This window comes from Simochromis diagramma, unplaced genomic scaffold, assembly GCF_900408965.1.
Source record: "Simochromis diagramma unplaced genomic scaffold, fSimDia1.1 OVJJ01000822.1, whole genome shotgun sequence".
Lineage (NCBI taxonomy): Eukaryota > Metazoa > Chordata > Actinopteri > Cichliformes > Cichlidae > Simochromis > Simochromis diagramma.
Window position 1 is genome coordinate 7,804,784 of NW_024387520.1, and position 25,884 is coordinate 7,830,667.

General features: G+C 39.6%; 1 protein-coding gene across 3 annotated transcripts; it reads left to right on the plus strand.

Moving 5' to 3' along the window:
- Positions 1-9,005: 9,005 nt before the first annotated feature.
- On the plus strand, positions 9,006-23,157 carry zbtb34 (zinc finger and BTB domain containing 34). Of its 3 annotated transcripts, none has more exons than XM_040019414.1 (3): positions 9,006-9,480; positions 15,846-15,903; positions 16,979-23,157. In XM_040019414.1, exons 2-3 carry the CDS (start codon positions 15,901-15,903, stop codon positions 18,539-18,541), a joined length of 1,566 nt encoding a protein of 521 aa, XP_039875348.1. In that variant the 5' UTR covers positions 9,006-9,480; positions 15,846-15,900; the 3' UTR covers positions 18,542-23,157. The 3 variants fall into 3 exon arrangements, with proteins under 3 accessions (XP_039875348.1, XP_039875346.1, XP_039875347.1); XM_040019413.1 differs by having other exon boundaries at positions 9,007-9,480; positions 15,841-15,903; XM_040019412.1 differs by lacking the exon at positions 15,846-15,903.
- The last annotated feature ends 2,727 nt before the right edge of the window (positions 23,158-25,884 follow it).

The window sequence follows — 25,884 nt, forward strand, 5'->3', positions numbered from 1 at the left end:
ATGTTTTATAACGGATCAAAACAGAGAGATTGTCATCAATTTGTTATGCTCCCAGGGGGTACTTTGAAAAATATATATCAGAAATATCAGTTTCTTTGTGGTAGGATTCATTCAATCATTGCAAAAGACATTTTGAGATTTAATTTGTGGGATTTTTTTGTTTTTATCTGGCAAAAATACTTCAGAGAAAGATCCAGCGCTCTGGTGGCAACCCCAAAAGTTTTGCTGTGAATTCCACAGGAGTTTTGGAGTTTTTCATTCGCTGTCACCGTGGTCCTCAGCATGCTTTCACCTCCACCCTAATCCCCCACTTCATCCTGAAAGGCAGGATGACAGCTCTGGCTCTAGTCCTCTCCGTGTGTGTCTGTGTTCACTCCTTTTGACTATAGCAATTTGCACCTGTTCTTTGTGCAGGCAGGTTTCCCCTAGACAGGTAGAACTAATTGTTGGCGTAATTGGGATCATCACAATCAGAACACTCCAGTTAATTATTTTCCGAATATCAAACTATCCATACCCATCTCCACTCACACTGGCTTATCTAAATAATTGATACGCTGGTTGACCTTTTTTTCAGACATTAGATCATTTGCTTCTGGCCAAGCTGACAGCAGCCTGGTTGAAGTTATTGCTTTCTGCAGACATCTCCCAGGGTGCAAAGTGTCCAGACGACAGCCACATTCTTACTCTGGCACTCTGAGGATCACAGCTCACTCTGCGGATGCAGCTCACTGGACTGTTCAGAAATCCATTTGAAATACAATCTTCATATTCACCCTTGCTTTCTCTCTGAGTGTATTCATAAAACATGTCCTGAAACACAAAGGAAAAGCTGCAGTTCTTAAGATATTGTTTTAAAAACACTGAATAGCAAATGTTATCATCCTCAAAACTTGGGTTTAGTCAGAAAACTGGCTTTCAGTCTGTGAAAATAACAAAAATGCTGAGACTGAAACAGGTAATAGAAAGGGTCCAACCAAGTTGTGTTCAGGGTTATGACACATGGCAAAAAAAAAAAATACACACAAACAACAATTTTAGGTGTACTGGAGAGCTGGATGAGAGATTACCAACATAAACACAAAATAGATCTGAAACCTTGTGAAAATGGTTCACAAAGGAAGAGCTGCAGTCTTCATGATTTGTGTTATCATAAAATCCTTTTTATCTATTAATCTATCAAAACACCACATAGGTAATAAAAGACCTTTATGTATAATTTTTTGTTTTCCTTTTGGTATGTTGCTAAATGTAATATACCAAAAAAAACCCCAAAATAATCATATATAACAGCAAATTAATGGCATCTACATTTTTAATGGTCAGTTTGTATTAACTCAAGTTTCTATATTAAATGCAAAGTCTGGTACGAGCACACATTCAGACAGAGAAGCCCCAGCAGGAAACCAGCAGCTTATATGTCTCCGGTCTCTGCTGATTAACATGGATAACTTTGACCCACGGAACGAGTGAGGATTCCTGTCTAATTAAATTACTGTCAGTCTTCCAGCCTCCAAATATTGTCTTGAACTTATACCCTGCTCTGTTGCCAGAAACTGTTTACATTATATATGTTTAGTGTTTTCCCCTTTTTCTCCTTAACTATAGATTAGTTTCAGACTTCGGAATGGAGCTTAATTGCTTCGCTTTATCTACAAGTGCAAATGGCGGTTGCGTCAAATGTTTTAACCACAAAAAGGCCCAGTAATTAAATGGATGGCTAATTGCACGAAGCCAAAATGATGGGACTGTATTTTTTTTTTAAGTGTTGTTTTGGGGAACCGATGGAACAGCAATCAAAGGAGATTTGTTTAAGATCATTCATGGTAAACCTGCTGGGTTGGCTACAAAATAACACCTCTAAAAGATTGCACGGAGTCTTTTTTTTTTTATGTGTCAAGACTTAATAAAAATAATCAAGTGATCAACAAGTCTTAAAATTAAATACTGTAAAAGCAACCTGAGGTGGACAAGAACACGTGACCTATCACACTCTGTCATTAGTTATTTAACAAAAACCAAGCCAAAGTTCAGAAACGGTGTCTGGACAAACTTCCATAGGATATAAGAGAGTAAGTAACAGCCAAGTGCTGATAATCAAATGCATGTGATTAACTAATGATTGGGAAGTGTGACCATCTCTATTGCAATGCTAAGGAGGAATGATCTTAGAGAAGCAATTTCCAAGAATTTGAGGTCCACATGTGAAAAACATTCAAAACAGTTGCCAGTCTTCCCATCAGGGGACAGTACCTGACATGCCTCAGTTAGCATGTTAAATGTTAAAGTTCAGGAAAGTACTAGATAACAGTATTAGATAAAGACTGAACAAGTAGGGCTTGTTTGGAAGGGTTGTCGGGAGAAATCCCTTTCTTTTCAAAAAAGCAAAACAAACAAAAAGAAACCCCGCTGTGGCAAATCGGACATGTTTGGGCACAGAACAACATTTAGTGAGAACTTGACACAGCATAACAGCACAACCCAACACCTCAGACCAACTAAACAGTGGTGGTGGGCTGATGATTTGGATTTGTTTTGCAGGAACTGAGGACCTTGCAGCCATTGGATCAACCGTAAACTTCCCTGTATACCAAAGTATTCTAGAGGCAAATGCAAGTTTGTGATACAGCTGTTATATAATGTGTTTCCAATTGCCTGGAAACCTCAATGTCGTCCTTCCACAATACTGAGACTGATCAAATCTACATAAAACAACTATTTCAAGGTACTTTAAGATATTGCTGGAAGATGCTTCTACAAGCTACTGATTAGTTTTTCACATGCTTAAGCGTTTTGGTTTTTGTCTTGATATATAAAACATTAGTATTGCCAGAGTTTGCATTAATTCAGTAAAGTGAAGTCATGATGGACAGACAGATTTCAGAGAGAGCTGGTTAAATTGTGTCTCACAGGTTACATCACTTATTGCATTGCTCCACTTATTGCATTGCTCTGGAATGAGGTGCAAAAACATGGCTGTTAGCTCTTTTTTCCCCCCTCGAGCCCTTCAAAAGACCTACAGGTGGGACGTATGTGCCATTTTATCTATTTTGCATTACAGGAAGACACAGAATAAAGACCGTTTGGCGATATGTCTCTCCAGCTCATAGAGAAGTTTGTGTTCACTTGTTAACATCTAGCAACAGTTCTCTTTATATGAAAAGCATTTGACTTGGCCATTCAAGACACGTCGACATGAACGTTCTATTAAATATGCATATCTCAAGTGTCCATGTCAGATTCCAAAGTGGACAGTCTAAGATATATGGCACCATTGACCCTCATTGCTTTCCTGCTTCCTCAAGAGAACCTGCCACAGGCTGCATGCCAAATGCTTTAAAATTTAAAGAGGTGATGAAGAAACTATCCAGAGAAGACAAAAACACATCAGTTCTGCCACAATAAGACTTTCCTCTAGCTTCCTTCTAGCCTCTTCTTTCCACTTGATCTGTCTACAGCTCAACTCATTATAGCAGCCTTGTTTTTATATTAGGACAGCTCCACATTCAGAGTTACGGTTGTGGTCATGGTTTTGGAAAGCATGGGAAAATCAGATGAGCCTTTCACAGCAAAAGCCCTGTGGGAATGATGAAATTACTGGCTTAGCTTCTAATAGTTTTTTTTGTAATTGCAATCATGTGTAAGTGACCAACATTATCTACATGCCAAGTTTACAAACCAAAGATCCTAAAATACTTCATCACTGTGATTGCCATGTGAACAGTGTCACAAACTGTAAGGATGAAGGAGGCTCAAGAGTGAAGGGAGAGGTTTTTCTTGTCCTTCAGGCCGTTTGCTGCCAGCAGAACACCTGCACTGCACTCAGGCTCCAAGTACTCTGAATCTGACCTCAGCTCTGTGGTATAAGGGTATGTAACTCCTTTGAAATGTCAGAATGCCACATAACTCTATTGTGCCTGACATTTCTCTTGATAGAGGCCCAGATAAAGAAATGTCTTTCTCAAAGCGGTGACTTTGACATACCTTTTTAAGTGCAATGAAGAAAACAAGAACTCCCATATTCTCACTGCAGCTCTTTGATTTTCCACACTTATTGCTAAGCAGCACGTGATATCTCCAGAGGGTCTCATAAATGCTTTTGTACTGACCTTAAAACATTTGCTGACCACAAACAGAACCATGAACACCGGGGGTATTTCTCCTGAGAGTGATATTCTCTGACAGGCACACAGGTTCACTGTCTGGTCCTGTGCACTGACCTCTCAGCAGACAGTAGCACCTTCCATTGCTCCAGGCCTTCAGCCTGAAAATCTCTCCTCTGTTGGACAGATTGAGTTCCAGGACCGTCTTCTCTCCTGGGACTGAACCAAGCCGGGGAACCCAGCGAGCTTTCGTGGGAGATCACAGGTGCTTATATACAAAATGGCAATTTTCTTCTTCCATAATTCCATGTTACTGCATTACCAGATCTTATCACAAGGCCAGTATCTCATTCCTGAGGTTTTAGACGTTAATGAAAGATGCTTTGCCTCCGGCCACTGGGGGCTAAATCAACAAGCCTAGGATTCCTGTTGGCCTTTGTAGAGGAATACCAAAGACAGAGAGCAGACTGAGCTGAGGTCGGAGACAAAGCACGCAGCTGAAGACGGAAACGCTATGCCCAAAACAAGCTTGTATGCAGCGTAGTAACCCCCCCTCCCAAAAAACTTTTGTCCAGACCAGAGGACTATGATATTAAGTCAGATACCGTTGCACTGACACCACCTGTCACGTTCCAAACATTTAAACTGGCTGTGTAAACTGTTATATAAGTTATTATTGTTATACAGTAATGCTTTGACTGCATTTTGATCGGGAGAAGCTAAACAAGCATTGAAGATCAACTGCTTACCTCTACTTTTAGCTATTCTAAACTATTTATTTATCTCTCCTGAAGCTATATTAAGCTACTTGCCCTTTAAAAATCTTACTTAACTGTTTTTTACCATCTTTAGCTGATCAATTTATCCTCAATAATGTATTCACCGCCTTTATCTCTGCACGTTATGCTATATATACCAACTTTCAGTTGTTTAAGTAGCTCTCTCGCCTTACTTTGCCATACTTTTGTCTGATTTTTGTGTTTTACGTGTGTTTAATGCTTTGTCTTTTTTTTTAAGTACTAGTTGAACTTCTTCTTCATTTTCCATGTCCTCCCTGTCTCACCTTTAAAACCTCTGGAGTACAAGTACCCCTGGCTTGGAATCACCAATCTAGTGCACTCTGGCAAGCCAAGTTAAAAAAAATATTGCCTTTCTTATTATTCCCAGGCCACACATGATAATTATCACCGACACAGTCGCGATGTACCATCACATAAACAGAAATATTAAAAAGGACGTACTTGATCTTCGTACACTATGGTATAATAACACAAAATAAATGGCGTATTTCTCTTTTCACCGGAGAATTAAGCCATTTTGATAATTACTTTTTATGCCCTTAGTGTGCGCTGGTATGAGAACAACCTCAACAATATGTGTTGAGGATATGTAATTTCAGCCACTTAGGATCATTAAAAAGAGATCATATTGAATATCACTTCTAGAAAGGGAAAGAGAAAGCGAGAAAGAAATAAAGAAGAGATTTGTTTGTCAGTCAATTCCGACCCACTCAATCTCCTTAGCCTTGTGAAAGACGTGGCGGGGGGAGAGAAAGGGTCGGGGTCAGCTTTCTGTAAATCTTCTGATGAAATGTTGACAAAACAGCCAATTTTCTGTAATTTCGCTGCAGCCCTCTTTCAGCAGCTTACTCACTCAGAACCCCTTCATTTCAAACAGCAGCGCACCGCGACCTCTGACATGTATCTCGTCCCCGACTTCTTTGGCCTGGCAGAAAGACGTAACAGTTGTGCCTTTTAGGTCAGGTGGACGCCGTTTAAGAAGCCAGCTTCATAAAGGAGGCCTTTGTCTCTCGAGCGGGCTCTCTTGGGCCCCAGTAAAAGGATAAGAAATGTAGTTAATAGCTCAGGAGTGGCCTAATCATCAGCTGCCATTACTGCTCCAATATCAGCGGAGATGACAGACTTATCAATAACAAAGGCCCAGCTGAAGCCTCCACCGCTCTGTCATTTTGATCTTTGCTCCACTAATCAGAGCTTTCATTTGAGCTAAGCACCGGGCAGCACACCTCTCATTCTCTTCATGCTGTGCCAGATATCACTCATCTTTACAAGCCACTCTGTATTCCCCCAACCCCAGGCCACCATTTCCACAAATTGGCTTAATTTCTCAGGCAAATACATGACACATCTGAGAGCTCATTATCCTCGCAGTGGACTAACTGCTAAAACTCTTCTAGCGTTTGAAGGTTTGCCTTGAATGGCTTTGGTTGGAGTCCAGCTGATCCTTAAAATGAAATAAAGATATGTCAAACTGACTATCAATGTGCTATATGAATATTTCATAAGATTATACTGTGTTTGGCTTAATAGTGACCGCTAAGCACAAGACAATTTTAATTTAGGTTGCTTCAACAGTTTGTCCAAAATAGACTAAAGTGCAGTCATTGCACACACTATCTTTTGTAAGAAGACTCGCGATTATTAAAAAGAAATGAACTATGCACAGTATAACAATTAGTGTCATTACCCTAATTTAGTAAATTACCTTTATGCACACAACTGCATATTCTAAAGTGGATAATAAATGCATTTTAATAGCAATGCACATAGTATAATGTCAATATTTACCTTGCCCAGTCTTCCACAAACAGCTCCTCCATCAAGGAGAAACCTGAGAGGGACCGAGGGGTGCTCCCGCACCTGGACGGGCTGGCCCTTTCATTTACAGTCATGGTGAGGATCAAGCACTGAATGGCTAAGACACCTGCTATTGGGAAATATGTTCTCCATCAGTGAGCTATAGACTATTTCTGGACAGGAGGACTGGGAGACCATTGTTCTCACCAGCACCGACAGCCAAGGTATTCTGGGACTCTTGGCACACATAAAGGACAATGTGTTATTCATGTTAAGCTTGAAAATTGGGCTACTTATTCAACATTAACTAACAACCTGTTTGGTGCGAAATGATCATAATTGCGAAAAATAAATAAATAAATACAATTTTCCAATTAAAAGCTCAAATTTTGATCAAATATAATCGATGAAGCAAAACCATAGATTATGAGCGAAATCGCACAAATGTCCCTCTTTCGAAAAAAGAACAGAAATACCTATCTTTAATATAAAGTAATAACCTGGTCTCAGGCTTAACATAAAACAGTGGAGCTCCTTATTTCCACAGTTTGATACATGATATGTGCTTCTTAAACAAATCATCTGCTCTGTGCTCCTATACAGTCTTACACAGGGGGCAGGCTTCGGGGATTTTGCAATGTCATCTGGGATTAAAAAGGAGCAGCACATCAGAGCCCCGGGCCACACCACCTGGAGCCCCCTATACGATCCCCTGGCGCTGCACCACTCAAAACCAGCCCCATTAGCTTACCACCAAATAATTCCCGGTCAACCAAATGACACCGAGCTAACAAAGGCCCCATTTCAGAAAAGATTACAACTCCAACAGGAAACCCTTTGATTATGAGTTTGTTTGAAATGTTATCAATACCACGATCATTCCTGCGGATCAACAAAACCATCTCTAATCACCATACCTTGGCTGCACCTTCAGTTGTGCATCAAGCTCCTGGAAAAAAAAGAGATGGGGAAAAAAAGCAAATCATGGTCGAGGATAGAGGAGTGACTTGTTTAACAAGAAGCACGTGCAATGACAAAGCGATTCCTTTCTCTACGCCGATCACCCACCTGCACACAGATTAGGTCAGATATTCACCTGAGCTGCCAACCTGTCACTCACACTTTAAAAAAGAGAGAGAGAAAGAAACACACACAGCGCACATTCATTCCTCTCCACCACAAGGAGCATAGAAAGTCTTTCTAAGAGTAGACCAAAGACAGGTGTGTTTGTCCCTTTTACCAACAGAAAAACAGACACCATATCAAGTTTGATACAAAGAGCAATAATATTAACATCTGGGGAGGTTACATTTGACATTTACACATGAATGGGTTATGAAAGATAAAATGAAATGAGCAAAGCTTTTATGCAAAAGTTAAATACATATATATATATATATATACTTGCGGAGCTTCTTTGAATACCGTTAAGTGCACATAAAACAGATTACAGCAGGGAAGAAATCAGTATTTCAGTGAGAGCCAAATTAAAATAGTGTTTACCTAAACTTCTCCTACACTGATATTCTTTTATACTATGTCATTATTGGTCAATTTATTAAATTAATTGTAGAATTACGACCAACAATGTTTATTTCTACTATGTGAGCCAACACTGGGCTTTATGAAACAGAACATTTCCTCATTCTGCTGAGTTCCAGTGTTTTCCTCACTCGTCCATGGGCATTCACCACATGGCTCAAAGCCAGAAAAACACATTTACATTTTTGCACATCACTTACATTCAGTTTAGCAATTTACTATTATTATTATTATTATTATTAACAATAATGTCATTGTTTAAATTGGATGACTCCCTTGCTATCCCAATGTACCATAACGTTTTGAAAGCTGCGCGTCACTGTGAGAGGTCGAGATTGTGTTTCATCAATTTAGTCTCTGGCGCCCCTTTGTGGTAGAAGGGAATTAATGGTTTTTAATGTATAATGCCAGATTATCGTAGATTTACCAGAAGTATTAACAAAGCACGTTGGAAAAATATAATAAAGTAAGAATATATATACATATATTATCAACTCTTATGAACGCAGAGTTGACTAAAGCTGTCGAAGCAGACGAGTCAGAGTTTTAAGACACTTGGTAATAAATGTTTTGGTAATAATCTTATGCTTCTAAACTAAACAATAAAATGTGTGTGTGTGCGTGTGTGTGTGTGTGTGTTTGTGTGTCGCTGCCTGCGTGAAAATGTGTGTGTGTGTGTGTGTGTGTGTGTGTGTGTGTGTGTGTGTGTGTGTGTGTGCGCGCATCTTGGGGGCGGAGGGGGGAGGTGGGGGTCTCTACACAGCTGGAAAGTGCCGGTATAACTTGATTCCAATAAAGCAAACGATAGTTTTACCAAATTTACAAGATTTACTTCATAGAGCTAAGCAAAAGTGAAAGCACGCGAATCTGACGTACACTGCCGCGTTATGGGCGTAGACGTATAAGAGAATGTATAGCCACGTTATCTGTAGAAAACAATCAGAGCGCGACTGTGGGTTACTTTACATTTATTTTTCCGCCTGTGCGCGTCCTCCATCACGTTCTATACTGGGAACACGATGTTACAGTATGCAACGCTGACATGAAGCAAGGGAGGGGCTGCTGCAAACCACACTGATAGAATGAATGTAAAGAGCCTAAAGAACACTTCCTGTTGATGCAAAAATTGCAGCAGCAACTGTCTGACACATCTGGACTAGAGAGGGGGGGAGGCCTGGCTGTAGCGTTAGCGAACCACTGAAGGGAATGGACAACGTTTAATGCTAATCTGCAAGACGGTGAGTTTGGTGGACTTAAGATCTGGCATGGACTGGTGACCATAAATACGCTTGTAAAGTCGGCTCTTCTGTGCTCTCGCAGTGTGAATAATGAGGAGTTATTACCCGCGACCGCTAGCAACTAATTGCTAGTTAACGTTAGCTCCTAGCTAGCACTGGTCGCTACTGAGCGGTTGCTCCTAAAGCTAGTTCTGTTAGCATAAGCTAACTAGCATGATACCGCTTTCATATGACAGCCTACATAGTTTTTGCCCGTGTTCGACGTTGTTGCCTAGTTAAATCGTGTGAGGGTGTCAAGCTTTTTTAAAGCCACAGAAAACGTGTTCAGCTCGTTAGCTTACACAGGAATAAAGTCTCTTTGAAAGTTATGTATTTTTTTCTGGAATAAAGCTCGATTCTAGGGTAGCTAATGTGGCTAGTTAGCCGCGGCTTGAGCGGTGCTTGATACTTTTGGATGTCTCGGCCCGGTGAACTGAAGCAAATTTGTAACCCACCTTAATCTAACTAGAAGATACCGCAGAACTGAGAAGCAGGGGAGATGTAAACAGAAAGCCGGTGGCTGTAAATTGTCAAGCTAGCGCTAACATTAGCTGCTTCGCAGAGTAGACCCCCCCCCCCCCAAATCAGTAACTATCAACGAAGCGTTTGCATTAAAGTTTGAGACACCCTGCATTGGCTCCGCAATGGAAAGACATGCATGTGCGGTTAGGTAGACGCTGCATGCTAATATTCTCCCATGCACATACCAGGGTGACACAGGTAAAAGGGAGCTCATAATAAGTTAACGCACCAAATTAGCTGTAACGGTACGATTTATTTTTAACCCTGTTGTTCGTTCCCAGGGTGGCATCGGTCCCCCATTTATTTTACATATCAGATAGTAGCCTGCATCTAATTTCGTTTTCATAAGGCAGGTTTTAAACATAAAGACTAAAGAACATATCAATGTAGCAGGGTTCTTTGGAAAAGTCGGTGCCTACTAACTCATAGTGATGTTACAACTGTGAAGGGCAAAGTGCAGAGACATCATGGCGAGCTGTCAGACACATTATAAGGAATACCTGGGTTCATTGTCACCAAGCACTTGTGCTTATTGCTGTTATCTTATATTTTCCATTTAAATGTGTTGATAATTTACAAAGAAACCACCAACTTGTGTTATTCGTTAATAACTATATCGGAAAACAGTAGTAATATCATATATATTATGAGTCATGTTAGATCAGAGTTGGACTAATACAGTTAGAGTTGGCAATATGGTTTAAACCCGCCCAACTGTCCGCTTTTGTTTTGTTTTGTTTTTTTTGCTTTGCTTTCTGTTTTGGAGAAGCAGCAATATTGCGTTATGAAACACAAGACAGTTAGCAGGAGAGTTAGCTGTGTACATTGTTATATGCTAAAACAGGGCTCTGTGTTGTAACCTGGTCATTTAGAAGATTATTGGGGCAATATAGTGACTGCCTGTAGTAATTTTGTCTGTTTCAGTTACATTTTTCATAATAATAATAATTTCTCCACTGTGTTTTTGTCATGATTTGTGATGTTTATCTCTCAATTCTTTATATAAATGTTACTGTGTTGATGTTCTTTTATATTATAACCTAAACTCTAATATTTTCTCATGCATTTCCTTAAATTGTCTTGTTAAATTGTACAGTATTTATAACAAAGTAAAATGTAGACATTCGATAACTGCTTTGCTACCATCAGTAGTTGTAACAGTGTAAGAACTGTAGATTTGCTCCAGGTATAAATACAGTGTAGTGAAGTGATGGCTCAGCTAATTGCTGCTGGTCATTAAAAGTGCTGTTCATATGATGTAGAAAATTTGTCAGGGAATGCGTGACAACTGATCCAGAAAAGGAAAAGTCATAAAGTATTGTTGTGTGTGTGAACTGGGTTGCCCTTTAACTAAACCTGGCACAAACAGTTTGTGCAAATTTTACTGGACAAGGTTGTGTGTGGATCAATAATTGTTGTAACACTGCAATAGCGATAAAGATTATACTGCTTGAAACCCTGTTTATTCCCCCCTAAATGATGACGCCTTTGTAAGGAAAATGCATTTGTGGGTTGAGCTGCTGAGTCAAGGATGTTGGTTGCACCCATGAAAAACTTGACAGAGTGGTTTTTATCATAGACTACCTCCAGAATTTGGGAATGGAGAGGGTTGAATGGGCTTCCTGCAGTCCTGACCCGAATCCCGTTAAACACTTGTGTGATAAACCTGGGTGTGCAGTTTGTGCCAGAGTGATCAACACAGCCCCTCTGGCTCACCCAATGCTGGTTTAAGCATGGGATGCCATCCCACAGCAATGTGTAATCAAGTTGGTCACCAGCATTAGGAGTGGGTGGCAGGCTGTTCTGGCTATGTATGGTTCTTCCAGGTGCTACTGAGACCCCAGTTTGTTGAATTAAGCCCCTTTTCCATTAGGATCGACTTGGCACAGTTTGCCATGGTTTCCAGGGTTTTCCATTAGGTCCAAGTACCTGGTACCAGGTAATTTTTTAGTACCTGCTTGGCCAGGTTTCCAGGGAATCCAAGCAGGTTCTAAAATGTCACGTCGTCAGACTGCACCGATTAGCTGGTCAGTAGTGTCACTAGGATGAGTCATGAGAGCGTCTAGTTGACGAAAATCAAAACCGCCATTTTTGTTTTCCGTGAGTCTGATGAAAAGCCACAGACCAAACACCAGGTATGTTCTTGCCTTGACATCCACCTTTGTTGTAACATTCCTGTCGCATATTAATTATGTCGCGGGACGCTCCTACACGTTGCCATGATAATGACCGCACGAATCAGGAGGCACTAAATTGTAATGGAAAACCAGTTGATCTGAGAGGAGTCGAGTCCATCCAAGTAGGTACTAATTTAGAATGGGCTTTAATGAATTGTAGAACTGCCAATAACTCTCATTTCTTCATATTTTAATTATCCAATCTAATAAACAACACCAAACAAGAGTCAATTACAGAATAAGCTGTTTGGCACTGGCAGAGAAGATTTGCCAAGTTTTTCATGGGTGCAACGCATATACTTATTTCTGCTGCTCAACCCAAAAATTCATTTTCTATAGGAACATGGCACCATTTAAGAGGAAATAAGCAAACTTACCAAAATTACAAGATGTATTGCAAAGAAGCATTGTTACAGTAAAGAATTAATCGACTAAACACAAATATCCTTACCTTTTGTGCTAAGGTTAGTTACTCATAACTAAATTCTTCAGCTGCTGCTTGTAGTGAAATGCATATGATGAAAAAGGAACGATAACATTAACCTCCTCGTATGTTATCTGGAATCTTATCTTTGGGGAGCACACTGTCACCAACAAGTCATGTGAATGCTTACATTGCTGTATGATTGTGTTAGTCAATTGTTCCTCATTAGTGGTTTATGAATGTAAGTACTTTGTGTGTGTGTGTGTGTGTGGGGGGGGGAGTGCAGTAAGATTATAGATATGGATGGTTTCTACTATAAAGTTTTCCACTGTGTTCATCTCATAAGGATGTGAGTAGGCAGAAACGAAGGATGAGCATTTTCTTGAATTCCACTTATGTACTGCAAACAAATTTAATAAGCGAAGACACCCAAAGGCTAAGCATCCAATATTTAGCTCTGCTTTCTGATATTTTACTAAGCCTTAACGTTTTTCAGAATGTGCCTTATTTTCACTCCTAAGAGTCTCACATCGTACCCTCCCCTAGGTGTATCACAATCTAGTTTACTTTCTGTATATATATATATATATATATATATATATATATATTTTTTTTTTTTTTTTTTTTTTTTTTTTAAATCTCATTAAAAATGCTCCCCGAGCCTTTTGCTTGTGAGGCACTTCTGTCCTGATGTTGAAGAAAGCATACAGTGTTTGCCTGCTGACTTAGACTTTCAGTGAAATGGCAGCATTTTAGAATCCAAACTTTGTGTGACATCTTTCCATCACTGTTACGCTGATGTTTCGGTTATGTAAAATATCCTTTTCTTTTTTTACCTGCCTACATGAAGCAGCTGTATCAGATTGGTCTATTACCAGACAAGGAACTTGAGCCACAGATGTAATTTTTGAGCTGAGTTTAAACATTTTCAGCTTTCCCATGTGAGCCAAGCATGTGACCCTCACTCAGCATGTGCATCTCAACTACTGAGCATGCATTCTTTGGCTGCCCTTCCACTTGGCTCCTTCTCACATGCATGCTGTTGGCAGCCATTGCTAGAATCTTTTTTTTTTTTTTTTTTTTTTTTTTTTTTTGGCACATGTGTATGAAGATGTTGTATTTGAATGCTGCCTATGGAGGAAGTGAAACTAATGCATGTCTGCTTTAGGGTTCTTTATGTTTTGTTACCACTTCTCCTTTCCTAAACCAGGATCACGACATATGGTTTGTTGGACAGGTGTCTTGGCACGCTTTGGCAACTAGATAAAGTGTTTATGTTCCCAAAGTGCTGACAGGGACTAAATGCACAGAAGATCATGCTGAATTGCCAGCAAGGGGGCAGGAGGGATGGAGGAGGTGCAGTGGGATAGATTATTTAAGGGCAGATGGAGTTGAGAGGGAGGAAGTCTATTCTGGAGAACTGACACACCAGTTAAGGTTTGCAAGATAAATGTATTCGCTTTTACAAACAGAAGTGTTCCCAGTGTTGTTTAACTAGTTTGTCTAGGAAGGCAAGATTTCCATTTGTTGATACTTTTTAATCCACCTTAAATCAATATATTATTGTTGAAGCTTAGTGTGCCAGTTGTCAACATTGGCCCCTCCACTTTGATGGGGGCATGAAAGTGAAACCCTGAAAGTTGTAACTTTTAGGTTGTAAACCTTTTAATTTAGCTATTGGAGGTGTGCTCATCAAGAAAGAAAAGCTCAAACAGCAAATTTAAAAGACGGCGTACTTCCTCATGCTCATGTTAGGTATGAAAAAAGGTTTTTCTTTTTAAGAACGGTTATCTTGCGCTCATCTTCCAGGCAGAACCAGATTTTCTTCTTTCTCTGCCAAACAAGGTATACACATATCTTTATGGCACGACTAACTGCCTGATATAGCACAATGCAGTCAGTGTATGCGGGACACAGGAACATAATCTCTCTATCACTTTCATTTCTTAGAGTTACTTTACTTTCAACTCCCTCTTTACTAGCAGCAGCGAGTAAGTAGTAAATGTAAGGAAGTTTAAAGACATTAAACTATAGGATAAAGCATGGGAAACTGAAATTCTCTATTCAATAATAATTGACACTTTATTATTGAATAGAATAACACTTTATTAACTTTACATGTTGCCTTCCAAGAAAATTACCAAGATATCCAGCACTCCTACTTTACACTACTATAGACTATACAGTACTTGAGCAGCTCCCTAGAAGTAAATGTAGACATTATTGCCTAATTGTCCACCAGACTCTGGTAGGCAACTTTGGTCAAAAATGGAAGCAGTTTTGAACAAAATGTTTTAAATTAACGTCAACCAGTTTTCGAGATGATTCAAAATTCATAGCTGATTCAGCAAGTTGCCCATTTCCTAAGGTATTTCCACTATTGTGTTTGAGTGTTGTTATGATGTTGTTTTCTTGAAAAGCTGTCTCTGGTCTGTGTTTGACTTTACTTTCGATATACACCTCTCCTTGTTTCACCAGAGCACATTTTTCCAGAAAGTGTGATGTTGTATTTACTGTCAGGCCTTAGTTTGCAAGGGCTGTTACTTAGCTTGCTTCCCATGCAGGTCAAGTGCATTGTGTCGCTTTATAACTGTAAATGCATGTCAGCAGAGCAGCAAGTCTGGACAAACTGGCAGCCGTTTGAGCTCACTTGTAGCCGTTTGTACTTACAGTGAAATGACTTTTTTTCAAATGACTTGAAGCTCTTCTCTGAGGTTTTTACGTAATTATTTTCTGAAGATTTTAGAGAGCTTTTGAGATCTTCCCATGATAATGCTACATTCTTCAGAGCTGAAAGAATGAAATCAGATTCCACATTGTTCATTTTCAAAGCACCTACCGTCCAGACATTACTTCAAAAACATGGTTTCATCTCATTGTCTTCTTTTGACCATATCTGTTGAAATGAATTGTTTGTTTGGTGGTTTATCTGCAACTGAGCAGTACAGTTGCAAGTGCTCTGGCCAGGACTAACTTCCCTTCATCATAATTACTGACATTTGGGATCTTTTTGGTGTCTGTCCATCTGGGTTTTAGATATACATTTACAGTAGGCTCAGGTGTTGTCAACAACTGTAGTCTCTTATCTTCTCTCTGCTTCACATGTCCTACTGCACTGATGTCCAAGAAATTGATAGAACGTTTTTAGAGGAGACGTTCCCAAATTGAAACTAAAGCGAGTTGATGTGTCATCCACAGCACAGACAGACTGGGAAAACCTGACAGAGGATTATCTAACAGTCACATCAGAAGAAATAAATGGTAAATGGACCGGTTCTTATATAGCACTTTTCTACTCAAACACTCAAAACACTCCATAAAACATGCCTCATTCATCCAGAGTTTCTTTCTACACCTAAGTGTGTTCAATCTAAAATTCACAACCATTCACACTACACTGAACAACTTGGAGAGCAACTTGGGGTTCCGTATCTTGCCCAAGGATACTTTAGCCAGCAGACTGGATTATTCAGGTTTTGAACCACCGACTTTCCGATTAGTAGGTAACCTGCTTTACCTCGTGATCCACAGCCAACCCAAAGCCATGGCTGAGAATCTGATAATTGCCTCGTTGCTGTAATTTATTGCAGGGGCACTGTTTTGGCAAAAATTTAAGTGAGCTACGTGGTTGAACCAAGCATCTTTTTTCACATTGTATTAAGCACTCAGTTTGTGCTACTTTTAAACAGCCTGTGTGTGCACATACAGGTTGAGAAATGGCTATTAAGAAATGGCTTTGGTAAGGTACCTAAGTTAAAATTTGACATGTCACAATCAGTCCAGCAACTGGCAGCGACAGTTGCATTCCTAGACAACCGTATGTGTGTGTGCATGCAGTGCAACCAAAAACCAACTGGTAGTCAATTCATCCAGTTGCCTGTAGCAGATATATTAGTCTATATATTAGTATTATATTATATTATATATTAATCACCCTAATGCATATGTAATAAACACAATTATTATTCACATATTCATGTTGGTGGTTAATGCCAATGAGAAAAGCATAAAATCTTGAATGTTTGAAGGTTGTTAGGGTAAAGAGTGAACTTGAAAGAAATTGGAATCTATCCATCCATTTTCTCCTGCTTGTCTGATAGTGGAGTTCATTTTTTGTCAAATTTTAAAAATGCTTTGAGGAGCAGTTTAAACCTACTTAACATTATAATGTTAATGAAGGTATGATTTAGTGCAGGGCTTGAATGACATGGCATTAGTTTCTGCACAAACCTGAGTGTATACATGGCCCAGTGCTTTTTTGTACCTTGAAGCTATTAAAATGTTGCAGTTTAATATGACAACATCTGATATTTTGTCTTTTTTCTTCTCCCATCAGGCTGTCAACAAACTGGAGAAACGTATACAAGAAATGGACGACGGCAGCTACATCGAGTTTGATGTGCCGGAGTTCAGCAACACTGTTCTGACCCAACTCAATGAGTTGCGGCTGCAAGGGAAGCTGTGCGACATCATTGTTCACGTTCAGGGCCAGCCCTTTCGAGCCCACAAGGCCGTGCTGGCAGCTAGTTCACCCTACTTCCGTGACCACTCAGCTTTGAGCACCATGAGTGGCCTTTCCATTTCAGTCATCAAAAGCCCTGAGGTGTTTGAACAGCTTCTTGCTTTCTGCTACACAGGTCACATGTCCCTGCAGCTCAAAGATATTATCAGTTTTCTCACCGCTGCCAGCTTTCTGCAAATGCAGGCAATCATTGACAAGTGCACCCAAATCCTGGAGAGCCTCCATTCCAAGATCAGCCTCCCAGTTAGTGTCAGCAGCCCAGAGAAAGACAGCTTGCAGACTAGCCGCAACGGGGTCAATGACAGCAACCTCTTCATAAATCCCACCCAGATCTCCCCCCCTTACTACTCCCGACAGAGTCAGGCAGGGAATGAAGTGCGCTTGGAGCTGGGAGGAAAAAGCCTTGGCCGGGTGAGACAGCAGCAAGAGGAAGGCCACTCGGATCGTGGCAGTAGTGATAGTGTGTCAGAGCACGATGCGCCCGTGGAGGGAGAAACAGAGCAAGTGGAACTGATTGGCAAAGATGGGCAAGTAACAGATGTGCATGTGAAGATAGAAAAGACCGATAGGCCCACTTACTCAGACAGTTCCTCAGCTGGTGATGATGGCTATCACACAGAGTTGGTGGATGGAGACCAGGTAGTGGCTGTCACTGTGGGCTCTTATGGTCCTGTAATCCAGCCTGCTTCCTATTCTTACTCAGGGCTGTCCTCCCCGTGCTTTGTCAACCTCAGCAACACCAGTCCTTCCCGCTCCATTCTCAGTGGCTTCAGAGGTGGCCGAGCCAGGGCAAAGCGCCCGTTGGCTATCCCCACAGGGGTGCTGAGTCATATTAAACCAGGCTCAGATGATGGCGAATCAACTGTGGGACCCACAGGGTTGGAGAACGATGTGCGAGAACGTAGCCTACGGAGCCAGTGGTACCCTTACAATGAGAGACTCATTTGCATCTACTGTGGAAAGACCTTCAATCAGAAAGGGAGCCTGGACCGCCACATGCGCCTGCACATGGGAATCACCCCATTTGTTTGTAAATTCTGTGGCAAGAAGTACACAAGGAAAGACCAGCTGGAGTACCACATCCGTGGCCACACGGACAACAAGCCCTTTCACTGTCAGATCTGTGGGAAATGCTTCCCATTTCAGGGCACCCTTAACCAGCACCTGAGGAAGAAGCACCTGGGAGCATCAGAGGGCAGCAATCACATGGACTCTCCAGAGAGGATGGAGGGAAGCTCAGGTCAGAAGGACCAAGAAGATACGTCTGAGGGGATGGCCTTTGAGGCACAATATGCAGAAGAGGCACCAGCCAATGAAATGGAGGAGAGTTCAAAGTGCAGTCCAGAGGAGGCTCAAGCATCAAGATGTGATTTTTAGGTCCTGCTTCAGGTTAAGGAAGCTTTAAGAAATGTTTATTTCAGCGCAATTTAAAGGACTCTCCTCTTTTTGAATCAGCTCCCGCTACTATGGACCTTTCTTTCATCGAGGGTTTCTGTCAGTTTTGTGAAAGTTAGATGCTAAATACAGAGAGAAAATGGGTGCTTTATAGAAATCGGATTCTTTCAAGTAAAGGGAGTAACGACTTACTATTTTTAAGGCGGTCCCAATAATCAAGACCCCCGGATTGATTTCTCTTTTTATCTTTCCATGTTTTTTAAAACATATTTACAGAGTTATATAGGCATGTTGCAATAATTGATAATGTGAAAGCTCTGGTAAGATGCTTGTCATATCACCTTTTTACCTAACCTGTTTTTGCACATGTGGCCACAGGAGGCCACTTACACACAAGGAATGATTTTTCTGCCAGTGCAAAGCTTCGTGTGACATATCCGTTCAATACCTCATGATGCAACTACATACTCATAATAGACAGTATTTTAACTTAAATGAAACTCACCAGGTTCTACCTCATAGCCAAGAACCTACCAGGCACAGATGTGTTCAACGTTTAAAATCCGTTCTAGGTTTTTTGTACAGTATCTTATTGCCAAACCCTGTAAAGAATATTCTTTCAACACAAAGCCTTGATACTTAGGGGAAATATTCCTTGCTGATTGTATGGATTAGGGACAAAGTCCTTGTCAAATGTTTCATGGTTAGCCAGGATAACATGATTAAGAAGGTGCTATGTTATGAGTAGAAAGCTTGCTGGCCTACTTGTGTGCTATTGGGCAAATATGGAGAGCAGAGTAAGAGACATTTCTCTGTTATTTTTCAAGATAAAATTTTTTTTCTTCAAAACACTTCAGGATTTTATCTCTCATCACTACTGGAGATCTCACTCTGTCAGCCTAGGCGTGGTTTTAGATGCTGCCATCCATGTAATGGATGAATCTCATCCATACAGTGAAGTAATTTGTATTCCTCTATATCCCCTGTATGAGGTTTATTCAGAACTGTTGTATATGTTTTTGTTTTTTCCTGGGGTAGGCTTCCAGTTTGATACTCAGTGTCTAACAGAGGCAGGGAGTACTCATTGTAAACTCAGCACACCAGGAACAGCTCTGGATGTGTTCACCTAAATCACTATAATATACTAGTCTGAACAATATGCAAGCAGAAAGAACAAAGGAATCTCAGCCATTGTGACATGGTTTTTCTTCCATTATTTGAAAGAGCTATGGGTTTGTTTTCCATTGTGTCCTCTACAATTGGACAGTTAATCTGTGATATTCATTTTCTGCATTGTTCAGGGTCAGGTGCAGACTTGTAACACGTTTTCCTCATTTTGTCAAGCCCACTTTATGGTATTGTCAAGGTTAAGAGGTAAATGTTTTAAGAGGTAGCTGATGATCCAAAGTATCGATGCACTTTGCAGAGTTAGCAGTTTGGGTGAGTGCTGTCCCAGTAATAAAATGTGCTAATCTGTCTTAATTGTGATGATTTTTACTCTGAGTAAAAATGTCTTGAGCTTTGATGAGACTCTGCAATCACATAAATACTTTTGGCTACAAGTCACATATATGGTAACATTGCATTTTATCTATACTATTTGAATTACGGGGATGGGGTGTTGTGGGAATATGGAGATTTATTTCCATTGTGATTTAAAAATTTATATTCACATTTAAAAGGCATTTAAAAGGCCTGGTTGATGATTAGAATTTGCTAATTTAAAGCTCAGCTGGGTGGTTCTTTTTGTGCTATTTTTGCTTTCTTACTTGCCATCCAGCTGGTTAATGCCTTTATTTTTGAAGAGCACCTACTTTATGCTTTTATTTTGTCCCAACTGGTCCATGCTGAATTTGTGTCAATGAATTGAGAATTGATTGACAATTTTATAGTTTTCATATTATTTCCTACGTTGAATCTTGTGTTTTGTTGCTTATGTCAGATTTTATATTAAGAGTGCAGTCCTTTTTATTCCTTTGAATGTGCATTCGTCGTCTTTACTCATCGACAAACCAAAATTTGGATAATTTTGCAAAATCGGTATAGCTAGCTTTTCATTGTCTTTAGTGTACGAATTTATCACAAACACTCTTAATCATCATCACCAATGTCTGTCTGTCAGCATATACAGTACTTTTTTAGATGAATGTTTTCCAAGTCAAGTATATTTTTGTCAGCGGGCGATGTGCGCAGGGTTGCCAGCTGATCTGACCTCAACAAAATCAGTTTCTGATTCATGTTAACCTCACTACGATAATTCTTGCCCTTTATTTGAAGACAAAAAAAACAACAAGCATTTCTTCTTGGAATATTGTCAGCAAGGTTTTGTGAATAGGGTACAAACTGCTAAAATATTTTTGTGCCAAAAGACAACACCAAAGACTAATAGGGGATGATTTTTTTTTCCGGTAAATTGTGGCTGGATTGTGTAATTGAATGCTCGTTAGGAAGAATAGGTTCTTAATTTAATGTAAGACTAATTCATTGCAATTTGCAAAAGAATGTATGTTTCCCAGTTTATAACAATCACTTGTGTAGAAAATAAATAAATGAACAGGCAGAAATTAAGTAGCAGAGTCATAAATAACATAACAATACTAAGCCATAAAAACAAGGTATAAAAGTTGTGCAGTAGGTAATGTAATTGTTTAAAGCCAGTGTAAAAAAGAGAGACTGCTTCACAACAAGTGGCATCTTAAACTTAGTGCCTTGCCACAAGCTTTATGTTTTAGATTCTGGCACTTGGATTTTTGTGCCTCTTTACTTTTGGAATGGAATAAATGGAGAGATTATGATGAAATATGGCTGCATCTTTTATTGTGAAGTGGAGCCAAGAATGAATAGAAATTAAGTCATGTCATTCTTGTCCATTTTGTACTAGTCTACTTAAGCTCTGCCCCTAATTTTCACTTGCTATCACTGGATTTTTATTTTATTTTATTAATCTGTGACATGATGGGCAACTGATTTTAAAGCGTAACTGATTTTGTAGCATTTGATTACAATCAGATGAGGCAAACTTGTTCCCTGCAAGCCGCTGCCCCATAGTCAGAGGCTATACTAAATCCCCTCCTCTTTAACGACCGAGGACAATCTAAGCAATGTACTGTAGTTTATGCATTTAAGTAGAGACAGGAGATGCATGAGAACAGACAGGATATTTAGCTGATAGTAAACTGAGTATTTGTGCAGAAAAATATCTTACCTACATATACTGTAGCTGAATTGCACGCTGCTCAGCCAAAAAATTGTGTACAATTGCCAATTTTTTAAAACTTTTTTTTTTCTGTCATTGATTGTGCACTTACTTTTTGTTGTTGTTTTTTGGTTAAAAGTACATACCAGTTCTATCCGATGAGTCTCCTTTATCTCTGTTACCTGTTAGGGACTCAGTTATCTTAAAGGCCTCAATCACTTCTGTAAGGACCTCTCCCCTCGAATGGTGCTTTGAAATTCAGTTTTCTGTCCTCAGCAAGCAAGTCCATGTTTTTGTTGTAGGTGAACAGGGGCGTAATTGTTTAAATGTTATTCATGTATCATAGTTATGTACGTGGCAGTACACACCTACAAAAACCAACTAAACTTGATAGACACTCGAATCAACCCTCTTCGTCAGCTTGTAGTTCCACCTCGCTGAGAGCGACAGGATATGCATTTTGGGCCACAAGTATTCAAAAAGAAGTGTTTACAAGGCTGTCAGACTACTTTGTGTTTTTTTTTTTCTTTGTTTTTTTGATAATTTTTTTTTTGCAAACTTGCAACTCGTCCTATTCCTTTTGTAAGAAACTCACTTCAGGTAGTTTACAAACACTGATACAGGCTTAGAAAAGAAATCGTAAGTCTTCCATAGCTTTTCTGTCAGTTTCTGTCCACTGTGTATTTTTTTTATTTTTTATTTTTTTGAAAAAAGAGAAGCAATAACCTTTTTGAAAGTGAAAGTGGTGTATTGGGATCATCAAACCTTTTGAAATATTGGCCTGTCATGTATCAAACAAACTGAAAGTCAGGGAGCTGTTGAATTGAAGTAGGACCAGGACAATTTGATATCGATTTATTTTTTATATATTTTCTGAAACTCTGGACAGGTTGACTTCTTGTTTTTAGAAAAAAAAAATATGAAAGTGAAAACGCGGTTGAAATGCTCAATTGAAAATCCAGTGGTAGTTGGTAAACTGCAACACGAGAACTGAGCGCGTGATTCAGTCATCAAACTCAGTGGCACTGTTCAGAGTTGCACCTCCAGCTGAGTGAAATAATGAAAGGGATTTTGGGCTATATAGCCACTGTTTGGGAGCGGGCTCTCTGTTGCTATGTTGAAGTTCAGTGGTCTCCTTTTGCTCCTCAGGCTCCGAGACAGTAGGTGCAGTTGTTCAGGATCAGAGGGGACGTTTTCAGTCTACCTGTTGTTCCTTTTCGTTTTTGAATCACCCCTAACTCTGCACTAGTATGTCTCTGGTTCGTGTGCATTTGGTGACAAGGCAAAAAACAACATAAAAAAAAAAAGTAGAACTCAGGGTATATAGCATTAAAAGTGGTCTCACTGGACATACGTTCTACCATATGTCCGTAGTATAATTGTGCACTTCTCTTCAGGTGGGGAAACAAGTCCTCAGTCAGTTGTTCCCAAACATTCTGCCTCAAGGTCTCAATGAGCCCATATTTTCCACAGAGCTGAAGCATGAGGTGCATTTGAGCCCACGAACTGAACCATGATAGCAGAAATGCCTCCGCTCCTGTTTTGTCCACTCTACACACAACCTCACAACCCAACTGTGAACCTCAGAACTCTACTGTTTTGTATAACTATGAAGTAAATGAAGCTAGCTAGAGCTGATGTTGTATCTATTGCCATTTATGAATTTATTTTATAGCATGAAATAAAATATATTTATTCAAATTATATATTTTACTCATAATCATTCAGTGCTGCTTCATTTTGGTTCTTAAGCTTGTAAATTGCTTTTTTATTATATAAAAAATGTCAATAGAATAATGCGTTTGTAAAATAAAGACGCTGATTTGGCTCTGCTTTGTCTTTTTTTGTTTTGTTTTGTTTCTCTTAACTGAACTGATCTATCAGTTATTTAATATTAACGCTTTTCTTAGAAAACGGGGAAAAGGAGAACTCTACTCACCCACCCTTTCTTTATTTATTATGTTGAACAATGTTAAAATGCACTGCAGTGATTCTTTGTTACGCATGTGCAACTTTTACCCTCAAGAGGGAGCTAGAGAATAATATAATATCAGTTATGTCAGTATCAAAAGGTTACTGATTAGTTTGGAGAGTCGTAGAAAGGAGAGTGTGTCAGATTCTTTGTGACTGAAAACAGGGAAATTTAATTTCACTTTTAAAATGTTAGAAAACTTTAAAGCAAACAATGGGAAATATGAAAATTAAGCTACTTTGAGTTAGGTAAGCATAATTTTTTTGTAGAAGTTGACAAACATATAAAACAATAAACCTGATTAGTCTCAAATATTTTGATACATTTATCAACAGTCAAAGTCTTTACCCAACTGAACTGTTTGTTCTTCCTGTCCGTACTGTGTTAAGGTCATGGGAGTAATGTATACATTAAATGATAGTGCACATGTGCGAAACCTTCACAAATGTGAGTGTCTGACATGTGTGTTGCTTTTGTGATAAAACATTGTCAGCTTCCTCTGTTGCACCTCGGTGAGCTCTGAGCGCATGTTAAACCTGTGTGGGCTCTTTCACAGAAAAGAAAAGGCCTAGGACATGTATCACAAGTTAATCTGGCAGTTACATAGGCACACGTTACACTCGTTTCCATTCAGGCGTTGCTATGCATTACACGGCGTGCTTCAACCTGTAGCCTGGATGGTTGACGTCACATTAGAAATATTAAGGATGTGTGAGACAAATGCTGACGACTAGAACGCTTTGACTTTTGCAGTGTTTCTGAACGGGTAACACATTTAACTTCCATTGCCATTTCAACAGCTGCCTCACACATGGAAAAATTGAGCCCCTTGGCTTTAAATACACTGGCAGATACCCTGAACAGTAAATAGTGAAAACCACAGATCAAAGTGATGTCTTAAAATTCCTTGTTTTGTCTTGTCCAAAATCCAGAGATATTCTCCTTATTGGCACGTGTGACAAAGACAAGGATCAAATACTATGTTGTAGGGATTATTGATTATTACACTAGCTGCATACGCACCATGTAGTTATGGGTTTTATATGTGTGTACGTACAAGCAAGAATAGGAGACCTTAATCATTCATTAATTCTGTGTGAGTTTGTGCAAGAATGCTGATTAAGCTTTCTTTTGAATTTGTTTACCACGCTGTCAGGCAGTTTGTATCAGCTTGACATAAACTTCAATTATCTTTGGTAAGTAAATAACACAATACTTGGCAGTAGGTGATGCATCACTCGTTGCTGGAGGTTTTAATAAATTGGACGAATTATTTAAATGACAGCGTTATAGGACTGCAAAGACATGTGATCCTAAAATAACACCCTAAAGTGCTCTGTTCAGTGGAATAAGAGAATAAAAAGAACCACAAAATACAAGGCCAGGAACCCAGAGGTAGTCCCGTTTCCACAAGGCGTCTTTTGCTGCATTCTGTGAGTATGATGTATTGCGGCTTCGTAACACAAACTGAGCTGGATCCGAGTAAATAGTGGGTAGCTGTTTCATTAGTGTCAATATGACAGTTTTGGAGTTAGAATCTGATTGCTGGGTGTTTGTTGGACAAGTTGTTGGCTCAGTCATGAATACTTGCCTTGTATCATCTCCACAAAGGCCACGAAGACTCAGCTACTCAGCTATGGCCTAGAGCTCACAGATACTCCTGACTTACCTCCTCACTTAATCCCAAAGTGTTATACATGAAAGATAAGTGATGGAGTCTTTTTAAAGAAAAAAAGGACTTTATTCTGTAATACAGGTCTTGTTTGAATGAATTTCTTGTTTAAAGGAACCTAACTAACAACTCAGCAAAGTTGACATCTGTCCTCCTGACTCGAAACAGTACCATAACTCTTTAGGCCCAGTAGTATGTGACTGAATAGATGTTACGAAAAATAAGCAGTCAACCACAAGGCAAGGTTACAATCTTTCTCAATATCTTCATATTACAGAAGCTATGTGAAAGTTAATTACTGTTCCTTAGAATTGTTAGTCTGCCTGCTTATCGATTCTTCTTATCATTCTACTTGCACTTGCTACAATCGTCTGATTTCAGTTTGTGTGTTGGAGGAGGAAAATAGACACAGTCTACAGCATGCATGTGTGCATGACTATTTTTATTGCACAAAAGGATGAGAGTGCGATGGTAAAATGCAAACT